Source organism: Eriocheir sinensis, chromosome 35 (assembly GCF_024679095.1).
Source record: "Eriocheir sinensis breed Jianghai 21 chromosome 35, ASM2467909v1, whole genome shotgun sequence".
Taxonomy (NCBI): Eukaryota; Metazoa; Arthropoda; class Malacostraca; order Decapoda; family Varunidae; genus Eriocheir; species Eriocheir sinensis.
Window position 1 is genome coordinate 13,666,244 of NC_066543.1, and position 12,217 is coordinate 13,678,460.

General features: G+C 37.9%; 1 protein-coding gene across 12 annotated transcripts in view; it reads left to right on the forward strand.

The window, feature by feature from the left end:
- The window catches only part of LOC127007442 (sodium-independent sulfate anion transporter-like), an 85,747-nt gene that overhangs the window by 58,805 nt on the left and 14,725 nt on the right, over window positions 1–12,217 (forward strand). For 11 of the 12 annotated variants that reach the window (XM_050878472.1, XM_050878470.1, XM_050878469.1 and 8 more), the window contains 6 exons: window positions 595–760; window positions 1,766–1,962; window positions 2,865–3,043; window positions 4,238–4,484; window positions 4,710–4,883; window positions 5,154–5,304. In XM_050878472.1, the coding sequence (XP_050734429.1) occupies window positions 595–760; window positions 1,766–1,962; window positions 2,865–3,043; window positions 4,238–4,484; window positions 4,710–4,883; window positions 5,154–5,304 (1,114 nt within the window). Of the gene's footprint in view, window positions 1–594; window positions 761–1,765; window positions 1,963–2,864; window positions 3,044–4,237; window positions 4,485–4,709; window positions 4,884–5,153; window positions 5,305–5,762; window positions 8,379–12,217 lie in introns of those variants that run through there. The other variant, XM_050878471.1, reaches the window with a different exon arrangement.

Here is a 12,217-nt window from a genome sequence, read left to right on the forward strand (position 1 = left end):
TTCCAAAGGAGGGTATCAGGACACCTCTCCTCTCGAAATTGACCTTTCTTTCGGCCACCTCTTTTGATTCTTTTTTGGGAGCAGCGAGTAGCGGGCTTTTTTTTTATTATTGTTTTCTTTTTTTCTTGGACAGATCATATCATGTGTAGAACTGGTAACAGTTCAACAACCAAAGTAAGAGCTGCAGCCCAGAAATTGTAAAAGTCAGGGCAGACAGAAGAGCAGGTGGAGAAATGAAACTTCAGCATTTGATGGTGCAGAATTGATAACACTAACATGTTAAAAAAAAGATGGAGAATATTTATAAAAAAAAAGATGGAGAATATTTTAAAGGCTTTTGTCCTGGAGTGGACTAGTAATAGCTGAAGATGATGAACTATATACATGGTTTTCATCTTCAGTGGTACTAAAATCTCATGATCAGAAATTAAACAATGCAGTTTTTTGAACCATAATTTTTTCCTGATAGACATTTGTGTTTGACATTATGAAGTGCCTAGTCAATGGAAGGACTTATGACTGAAAGGGTGTGATCTTGACAAATCCACCATTCCTTCCAAGTGTGAATACTATTAACAAAATTTTGAATTTCAGAAAATAAAAGATCTGAGGGCGGCGAAGCCTCAGGCAGGTGATAGCTCAGGTATGCGGATTGCCAGGAAGGCATTGTTCTTGACCTCAGTGGGTCGCAATGCCTTGATTGTCATTGTGGCTGCTATCATTGCTTTTGCTGCTGGACACGATATCTTCACTTTAACAGGTATGTATCAGAAGTTTTACTTGACAATTTAATTGGTTTAGCCTGTTCAAGGCCAGAGCATTTATTGATTGATTTATTGATACTTAATTTTTTTTTTAAGAATGAAGAATTATGAAAGTTATTGAGTCTTCTTCTTTTTCTCTGCCTTATTAGTCCCTGACGGGGTCGGTTGCTCTTATATGTTGTCGCCAGTAACTTCTGTCTTGCGTGTCCTGTTCTTCTAGTCCCAGTTGCTCCATGTCTCTCTGGACTCTTTCTCTCCACCTCAGTCTTTGTCTGAAAGTTATTGAGTACTATTTTCTTAACGGAATTTAGATAAAATGCACAGGAATGATATCACACTAAAGAACATAAGGCTGCACAGGGATATAAAAGGCTGCAAGAGGCCAGCTGGGCTACACATGGCAGCTCTTGATAATAAATTATTCACCAACTCCCATCCCTATTGGGGGCTTCGTGGTGCAGTGGTTAGCACACTCAGCTCACAACTGAGAGAGCCAGGGTTCGATTCCCGGGCGGAGTTGAAATATTTGGGCGGCTTTTCCGATACCCTACACCCCTGTCTACCCAGCAGTGAATGGGTACCAGGTATTAATCGGGGGTTGTGTCCCGTTTCCTGGATCTGTTCCCTTCTCTTATAATTCCTTCCCCTTCTGTCTCTCTCCGGCATATGACCACAGATGTTGCGCCGACTAAACGAAACTTTCCAACTTTTTTCCCATCCCTATCCATAAATCTAGCTAACTTAAGTTATTGTGTAAACATTTATGCTCTCATTTTCATTTTTGGTTTCCATTCGAGTGAAAAGTTGTTCATGAATTAGCAGCAGCAAGTGTTAAAAATGGTTAATAAAGGAAAATAAATAAATCTTTACATATAATGGAGGCACCATGGGTTTGAAAAAGTGCACAGCAAAGCAAACCAAAATGCTTTGTCAATGAAAAAGCACATTGCAAAACCATAGCATTCTGTTGTGATTGATTCTCTCCTTTCTAATATTTGTAGGAGAGATTGAGGCTGGCTTGCCAGAGTTCAAGCCACCACCATTCTCCACACACGGGGACAATGGAACCTACGTTGGCTTTAGTGACATGATAGCCAATGTGGGTTCAGGGGTCATCATCATTCCATTAATCTCAATCTTGGAGAGCATTGCTATTGCCAGTGCCTTTTCTGGGGGCAAGACCATTGATGCCACACAGGTTTGTTTTCATGCTTAACTTTATTCTTTTCATTATATACTTTGTATTCTCAATTATTACAAGCCTTTTTTCATATTAGTTTATTGATTCTTCATTTACATGACAAAAGCTTCTCAGGATATAGATATCCAGATACAGTGTACAAAGAAATTATTTAGATCTTCAAGTGAGCACCTTAAATTTATGATTTATGTTACATGTAAGGTTCCTCCAGGCACCCATTTGTAGACCAGCCTGAAAGGGAGGGTGGACATGAGTGACCTGCATCCCCTTTACCCAGGGCGGGATTCGAACCCGGGCCAGTGGATTCGTAGTTAGGCACGCTAACCACTGCATCAGAGGCACAAATACATAAGACTGCCTGGAAAGTATGGTGTAGGGCTATATTGTCTGGAGAACAGGGATTGTCTAGCTCAAGAAAGATTTACTAACATTAAGGCAGCACCTGACTAGTCTGTAGGTATTGTAAAACCCCATCAAGCTGGCAATGACTGAAAATTGTTACCTTTTAGCAGCGGACGGGACTTGAACCCAGGTCTTTCAGGACAACCCCCCTCACATGCTGACCACTCAGCCTCTGCATCATATGCTTATGAAATCAAAAGTCTGTTCTCTTGTCCCTTATGAAATTCATCTTTGAATCCAGTGCTGCACTTATTCTTTTTGTTTTGATTTTAGTGAAAGGTTTGTTGAATACAAGGGAGAAGACTAATTGATTGGTAGTTCATAAGTGTTTTTTATGTATCTTTGTGAATTAATATAATGCTAGGATTTTCCCAGACTGCAAACATTGAGTATGCATTTGAGATTGTCTAGCAAGTAGCAATTTTATATTGTTTGATTTCTGATTTTGCACAAAGCTGCTGTTATTGAGAGTAAATGCATAATACAATCTTTCACAGGAAATGTATGCACTTGGCATGTGCAATATTATAGGGTCATTTGTGCAGTCAATGCCAGTGACTGGGTCTTTCTCCCGTACTGCCGTAAACTCCACCAGTGGTGTTAAAACTCCAGCTGGAGGAATAGCAACGGGCCTTCTAGTGGTCTTGGCACTTGCCTTCCTGACACCCTATTTCAAGTAAGTGCTTTGTACTCATTCTCTTATGTTAAGAACTAACAAAAACATTTTGATTATAGTATTTATGCATTTCAATTAGTGCAGAGTAGTTCAACATGCCTTGTTATGACAAATTGTCTTACTTTTCACACCAAACTAATTGCACTTTTCACACCAAACTAATTGCACATGACACACACACACAATTTCCAAAAAATATTTAACTGTACCAGTTAAAAAGTCTATTCTAATGAAGTTATAGGTGGCAAATGTATGTGTAGAAAATCACTAGGCCAGGAATTTGCTCCTCTTAAATACTACCTTCAGTGGGAGGGTAATGGAACACTTTTCAAACTTTTTTTGGAATATTGCAACCAGTGAAAAGAGGACACATGATCAAAATGGAACAGTTTTGCAATCTTAATGAAAAGCTGCCCTCCTGTATTAGGGAATTACCAAAATGTGTATGCAACTAAAAAATATCCATCTCTAATAGTACACTCATATATCTTCATAAACTTAAGGTGTAATGTAAACATGTCTTGTTTAGGTGTTGCTTCCCATTAACCCCTTTACTATGGCCGGGCCAAAACAGCGCCCTGCGCCATACCAGGATCACCGCGCGCGCCAAATTTCAAATGTCGCTATTGAATATAATAAGTTTTCAGCCATAAACTCAACATAATCATCATGTATTATATATGAAAACATGCAGAATTAAATGGTGCACATAAAGAAACTCACTATGGCCGGGTCAAAACAGCGCCCCACGCCGTATCCGGGATCACTGCGTGCGACAAATTTCAAGTGTTGCTATCGAATATAACAAGTTTTCAGCCATAAACTCAACATAATCATCATGTATTATATATGAAAACATGCAGAATTAAATGGTGCACATAAGGAAACATAAATTAATAGATAGTTTTGAGATGTAAACATAGATATAGAGATAAAATAACTCCTATATTGGCTAAAGCGAGCCAGGACGCAGTATGCACATCCTCGGATATTGTACGGGGCATGCAAGGACGCAGTATACGCGTCCTCGTGTTGAAGGGGTTAAGCATAGAGACTTTCCTGTTTTAATCATCTTAACATTATTTGGCTATGGGTTTTTCCTTCTTGAAGACCCATTATGACATTCATGTAATGCAGATTTTTGTTCTAATTTTTCATGTTTTCAGAAATAATTTTCTTCACTTATCATTGCAGATACATTCCAAAAGCCACACTGGCTGCTGTGATCATCTGTGCTGTGATATTCATGGTGGAATATGAGATAGTGAAGCCCATATGGAAGGCACAACGTCTTGACCAGCTGCCTCTTTGGGGCACCTTCTTTACTTGCCTCTTTTGGAAGCTAGAATTTGGGATTCTAGTTGGTGTTGGCATCAATCTGCTCATTCTCCTCTATGGGATTGCACGACCAAAGGTTTCTGTCAGCACCGTGCTTAGAGAGGTGAGATACACTCATACTTTACAGTGTTTAATTTTTAGAATTTCTTGGTATATTTTCTTGAGACATACAGGAAGACCTTGATGGCTAAGGTTAATTTTTGGTGAAAGACTAAGTAGGTGACAAACCAGGGAGATCTCATAGATATTATGAGGTTCTATTCCAGGATGGTGCATACAATGGGTGTATAAGAAATAGTGAAAATTCTGAATATAAGCTCTTTTACAGGAAGGTAATGAGCCTCAGTATGTGGTAGTGGAGCCAAGGAGTGGTCTGTTCTTCCCCTCTGTTGACCATGTGCGGAATCAGGTGTCCAAAGCAAGTATGGGGCCGGCCCAGGGCAGTGTGATGGTGGTGATGGACTGCAGCCACTTTACTGGGGTGGATTATTCAGCAGTAAAGGTAAGTTTTTTGAGAATTTTATTCCATATTGATAGTGATTTAGCTCTGTCCTGTAGCTGTCTCATTAGTCTTTAGCTATCAAACTTGATAACTAGTTTATATTTTTTGTATTAATGTAGACCAAAAAGAATTATTTGACCATCCATATCTGTAGGTTTGACTTTAATTGATTTGATTGTTTGCTGATGTTTATCATTCTCGATTTGTTATATTCTTTTTTGTGTGTGAATTTGTTAAAAATTTTTTTACTTATGTTTTAATTTCTACCAGGGTATGAAGAGCTTGTGTAATGATTTTGAGAAGCGACATCAGCCTCTCATCTTCACGAACGTAACACCAGGGGTGCAACGGGGACTCTGCTCCCTCATCGACAACATTGTCATCGCCCAGTCCCCAGACCAGTTTGAGGCTGCCTATAAAAGTATGTACCATTCTCCTTTTGATAGTGTGGTGCTCTTTAAATGCTTTGCATGTTCTTGCTTGCTTGTGCTTTGCAGGGAAACTCTCTTTGACTTAGGAGTCTTCTTCCTTTTTTATCTGATTCCTTGGGAGCTGTAACCAGTTCCTAACCTGTTGAATCATAAATTCCTAAAGAATATTTTACTGATTATTACCCAGCATTCCAGCTAAGTTTTAACAGTAGTTAATATGCCAAGTACAGTAATTTTTTTATTAAACAATTACCATAATTTTTCATTATTTCATTATTCTTCATCTTTAGAAACTACTAATATCTCCTATATGAAATGATTGGAATGTTTTGTGTTGGCCGGAGTAAGATCATTTTTAAAAGTACTTTCAAATAAGATATTAGTTTTAATTTTTTTTCTCAACATGTTTTAATACTAATGCTCATGTCTTGGATCAACCTCCTGACAGACTCAGTGGCTTCTGCTTCAGCCAACGGTAAAGTTGAACCCAGTAACGCTCACATCATCACATTTAACCAAGGCTCAGACATACCTGTGCAGGATGATCCTAAGCATGATTAGATTGTGAAGTATTTAATGCAGTGCTTCTTGCTGTGGTAGCACCATTGCGGAGTCCCCTTGAAAAGCAGAATCTCTGCATCACTTTAGGGGAAAGAGCCATGTTATTGAAAATAGCATTGTTCTTTTTAATTAATACTGTGATATGTGCATGTTAGTATCTGTTCCTTTAATTCTGCATGTAAGCTTATTAATTCCACACCTTTGTTCATTCAAAGTAGAAAGTAATGTCTTGAAGGCTAGGTGGTAAACACCTGTGTGTAGCTTTACATTGTAATCTACCTCGTGTGGTTGATTATGCATGACATAAAACTGGATATCACAAGTCAGTATTTTTCATATAAAAAGATGTATTCTTTGGTGCCTCTAAGTGGGGTCCCATAAAGTATCAGGAAGATTTTTCACAAGGCTTTGCTGTGTTTCGCCTTTAAAGAATTTTGCTAAGAGTCTTTAGCACTGGAGAGTATTATTGTTACTAGATGGGGTATTATGACCTGTTTCTAGTTCTGCCAATAGCCTGTGGCTGTCCAGAAGCCTACAGCAAGCAGTAAAATTTAGAAGCCAATCTGTTTTCAGAAATAATACTCCCAGATAACAGGAACTTGTCTATTATGCTGATCTCAAAAAAAAAAAAATTAAAAAAAAAAAAATAAATAAATGAAAAAAAAAATAAAATAAAAATAAATAAATAAAAAATAAAAATAAAAGCCACTGATATGTTATTCCTTGATACAGAACAACATTAGGTAGGTGAAAAAATCTGTTACCTTGCTTCATATACTCTCAACAATTATTTTTTTTATTTCCAATTAGAGGGTGACACACTACCATGACAAAGCAAGGGATAGGTATTTTTATATATAGTATACTTTATTTATTTTATACACAGCACCATAACTAGTTAAATATTTGACAGGTTACACATTCCACAAAATTCAACAAATGGCCATTTATCTGGCAAAATCAAAATTGTAATTGACCATCTTAGTTATCGGGGAAGGAGCTAATATTTAGCAAAGTATTTCCAGATAAAATGGGTTTCAGTTAGTTTACATTAAGCTTTGTATATTCACATTTTGCATTTATTTTACAGTCAACCTTCATTCGCGCCTTCATATTGTAACTTCTAGATATGCTGTAAGTCCAAACCACAGTTAAGCATCCGTCTTGACAATTTATGAAACAAGAAAACTAATTAATGTATTTGCATCTACCTCACCCTGTGTCTGGGAAGGTTACTTAATTTGTAGTGTGACATAGGTACCTGGGTCTTACTCTTACCAATGGGTGGAAGATATTTTTCTTTATAGCCTCCCACCCTCTTTACTCCTTTTAATAATTGTAAAGCCAGCATTGCAGTGCTGAGAAAAACTGACAAACAGTAGTCTTGATCTGAAAGCATGCTCATGTTTAGTTAAGTACTCTGGTGGTCTGCAACAGTACAAGGGTCGTTGAGTGAAGGAAGCATATTGGTAGAAATGTGGGGATTGTAACTATGTGGTTGCTAGTTATGTGCGTGTAACTAGCAACCACGTAGTTACAGGATCAAGATAATGTGGAAGCATTGTTGGTCAAAGTTGGTGACCTAGAAAATGTTTTTTTACAGCAATTCTTCAGGTTGTTAAGAGTTGTTACATTTATTAACTGAGATGGGACTCTGATTTGTTGCCACCTGTAATAATTATATCTAATTTGTGTGGGCATTTTTCCTAACATATGATGAATGGTAACGTAAATAAAACACTAAACACTTGCCATGTTTTGTTTGGTAGCTAACTTCCTCATATTTTTTGACAAGTTAATGATGGGCTGATTTGTGCACTGAACTATTAACCTTCACTGCTTTTTGTGTCATGCATGCCATTTATGATTTTTTACTGTAGACTAGTATATTGAAGTTTATTATATTTCATAGATGACTGGTTTCAGGAATACTGTTGGGTCTAACCTTTTAGTCCACAACTTGGAAAGCATTTTATTGATATACTAATGAATGATGGACTACCTTGTGATGAAATTTCAAAATTCAGCAAGATCATGAACACAGTTAATAGTACATTTTAATATAGTAAAATAAAAAAATTAATTTGATGATAATATTTAGAAGAATGGAAATGTATTCTTCAGGTGCATTTTCATCTTTACACAGTACCTTCAAACAAGTTCTACTTAATCATTGCACTCAGTCTACTTTAATCAGATAGAACTTTTTCCAAGAATATGTTATATAGGGGCAAAAATAAGAAGCGATAATTATAAGCAAAAGGTGATGGAACTGACAAAGGCAAATGGCATACATTTTGGGTGATGAGATTATTGCTACGTTGCTCAGGCGACAAATGACAGGGTTTTGTTATTTTATCAACGATATGCTTGAAAGTTTGTACACCGTGACAATTAGTGCTCATAATCAGCATTTTTTTCTAATTCATGATGATGAATTAGGAAAAAAATGTAAAATGCTAAGGCAGAGAAACAAAATTCAAAATATATGAGAAAACTTTTATTTGAACGGTTTCATTTTTATACCTCTTAATTGTTTTGTCCAGATGTGAGTACTAAATGAAGTGTGTACAAACTAGTTGAGATCCATAATGGATGGTCTCCAGTTAGATTGTGCATAGTCTTATGGGTTGAGGGAGAGGATGCAGTGCCGAGTGGGGTGCAGAGTCATATATTACATGGAGTGACGTTGAGGTGCCAGGACAAAAAAATGTGGAGCAGACATATACAGCTCTGTGAAGTAACTGTGGATGCAAAAGGAATAGATCTTGCAACTTTCATAAGTCATTTCTTACCAAATATATACCACAAACACTAAAACTGGCTCGAAGAATACAAGATACTGTTACAGCCAAAAGCAGCAGACTTTAAAGAAATAAAATATTACAATTGAATTATGCTTATCTCTTTTTGCAATGCCAATGAAGTCGGGTGGGGGAAGAGAGAATGGAGAAGTTGACTGAGTTTAAATATTTGGGGACAATTTTATGTAAGCATGGAATTAGAAAGGTGAGGTGAGGGCAAGAGCAGTGAAGAATGGACAGGTAGTAGGTGCATTGGAGAGTTATGAGAAGAAGAGGCATGAGCATGGAGGTAAAAAGGGAAATAAGGAACAAGATTATCCTGCCAACTTGGTCGTATGTGTCAGAGACGTGGACATGGAATGCAGCACGGCAATTGAGAATGCTTGCAGTGGAAATGAATTATATAAGAGGTGCATGTGGTGTTTCAGGATGAGATGGTAAAAGTAATGAAAGCGTGTATGAGAGGTTTGGTATGGGTAACAGCAAAGGGAGTGGATTGCGGAGTGGCTGAGTGGGTGAAGCGTGGTGCACTGAGATAGTTTGGACTCATGATGAGAATGGGGAAAAATGAATTTGTGAAGAGACTGTACGAGGGAAGGATTGAGGGAGGGGGTATCAGGGGAAGACCACCTGTGAAGTGGATTAATAGGGTGAACGAGTATTGGAGAGAAAGAGTTGGAAGTAAAAGGATTGAGTGTGCTGAAAGGGAGTGCCAGAACAGGGAGAGATGGAGACAGGAGATATAGATAGATGAAGATGAGGTAACACTGGCCACACTTATAACTATGTCGTTTGTTTTGTTTACATTCATTCACCCCCTCCCTCTGTCTGACTTGGTAGAGCATTAGGTGCCACCTTGGCAAGGTTTGTTAGCTCTATTATGTAACGTTGTACAATGTCATATGACCAACAAGCCAATTGAACTCAGGGAGCAGGTGCCTACCCTTCCTGCGCAATTCCCTGCATGACGTCTCCGGGCCATCTTGACACAACTTTCCCACTCATTCCTCTCTGCCAATGGGAATTTTTTTTTACTGGTTCTGTGGCTTTAATCATTAGTTGTAAGACTCGGGACTGTTTCTATCCTATTGACTTGAAATTTTTAGTTGGAAAATGCTAGTCACTGTATGAATTATAATAGTATACATTTCCTATCTTCTCTCGAGAGAAACAGCTGTGATTTCTGCAAGCGATTCCAATACCTGTAAATTCTTGCTGAGGATATTTTACTCGTACAAGTTCTTTGCATGCCTTCCAGCGCTTTTGATTCACTCAGTTTCCAATGATGCCACAACTGACAGCAATACTCAAGCAGAGGAACAATGAGCAGTAAAGTGTAAGCATCGGTAATTCATCTTGGCAAGTGAATGTCCATAAAATCCATCTCTTCTGCATTCTTCATTTTCTTACCCATTAACATCCAAATCTTTTAATTTATTTATACCCACGGGCTACCCTGTGAATATTTAAAATTGTGGATGTTAAATCTGCAAATGCTAAGGTGTGACTGTATTTGTATGATTATTGTTCACGTTATGAATTTTTACTTCACAATAATTTGTATTTTTTTCTCATCATTATAATAAAACATTAAATGAAATGACATTAATAGGAGGCTCACTGCACTGTTGACATTTGGGGCAGTGCAGCACCTTTAATAACACAAAGGCTACCCTCTTGCATTTAACTGTATATTATAGAAATTTGATGAATTTATAAATATGGGGACTTTCATTGTGTCTGGCTGTCTGGCTGTTAGAACTACATGCCTATCTACTCAGGCTCTAGTTTACTTCACTCTACTGGGACATACCATTAAACCACTATCTCTGGCAAGCTACTCCTCACCATCTTGCCTCTCACAATGCTGGGCTTCTACTTGCAGGAGGAAAGAGTATTGTAATGCCAGTGACAAAATCATATAACATATTGTATGCTGCTTTGTGATAATCACATGCAGATAAATAAGCTTCAAATGCACTCACTCCTTTCAAAGCATAGTTTTACTGGATCATATCATCCAGTACCAGAAGACAAGGTCATACATTCTTTGATTCTGGTGCATCAGCACGAGGCTGTGTTGCTAAAAGAAATCCTTTTGACATGTTGTTTGCTGTACCCTGGAGTGTTCATAAACTAAAGATAACATGACAGGGAAGGGAGATAATCCAAGTTTTCGATAATTTCTGATTATACATTCTAAACATTACCATCCCAGAAATGAAGTAGTAAAACTCACATGATAAATTAAGATAATAAATAGTATCTAATTATTTGTCTGTTTTGAAGCTGATGAAATGAACAGACTTTTATGAATAATAATACTCTTGCATCACAACTGACTCTTATGATTATGGATCACCTATGCTGCTGTAGGATTAACATGTTTTAGTTTGCTGAGTCATCTTTATTTTTTATCTCAACATAAGCTATAAGCAGTTAATTTGCATTATCAAAGATATAAAGGGAGTACTATTGGGTCACATATCTATAAACCATCATACCAATTTTTATTTCAAAAAATCTGTAGTTTTTGATATTCTGGAGGAACAGTCTGGTAGTGGCACAGGTGGATGGTACATTTGTAATAAAGGTAAAATTGGGGACAAACGCTAACGCCACGCATGGCCTCGTTCAGTGCTTATCTCTGTTTCATTTGCTGTAGAGCCTGCAGTCTGAGAGTGAACCCATTTTCCTGGGACACCGGACAGGCGTGACATCCAAGTTATCAGCTTACCTTCTCGAGGTACCCATTTATCGAACAGCCCAAAAGAGAGGTTAAACAGCTGGGTGGGTTATACACTGATGGTTGTTCCAGGTCCAGGGTCACACCATCCCCAAACTGGGCCTTCTTGCTTGGCTCACCTACTTCCATCAATACTTCATCAAACCTGTCAAACTACTACTGGTTATAGTGGTGAAACTATCACACTTCAGCACACATGCCACTTCAAACCACAGAGCATGAGAACTACAGTAAACTCTCACTTCAACAAACCACTTTGGGGAGGGGGGTGACATTATGTCCAAAAATCAGTTATATTTGTGGGATCCAAAATTTTCGTTTGTAATTAACTGTATATACTTGCCAAAAGTTTACTATTTCTGATCATTTCCATATATTAATAAGCTTGTTCCTTATATTAGAAGAAAGGTAAAGCACATGGAGCGACGAGTGCAGGTTTACAGTCGTTTAGACAAAACTAGACTTACTAGACATACATCACCCGGTAAGCTTTGTGTTCACTGCCGCCGACCAACGTGGGTGTACAAAACATGTTCGACTGTCGCACCCCTGAATCGAAATCCACACTTATTGAACTTGTTAGGTAGAGCCCTGCATATACCAGACTGGCCCAAACTTTGTTAAAACTGAAATTCATTATAGTGACGTACGTAAGAGCAAGGGTTTACTGACCTAGTGGGTGACTTAGGCACAACCAAGGATAAAAGACAATAATACAATGCATCAAGTGTTGTCTGTGACTCCTGACCCACTTGTAAACAAGGCACTGAATAGTACCAAAAATGTACAGTA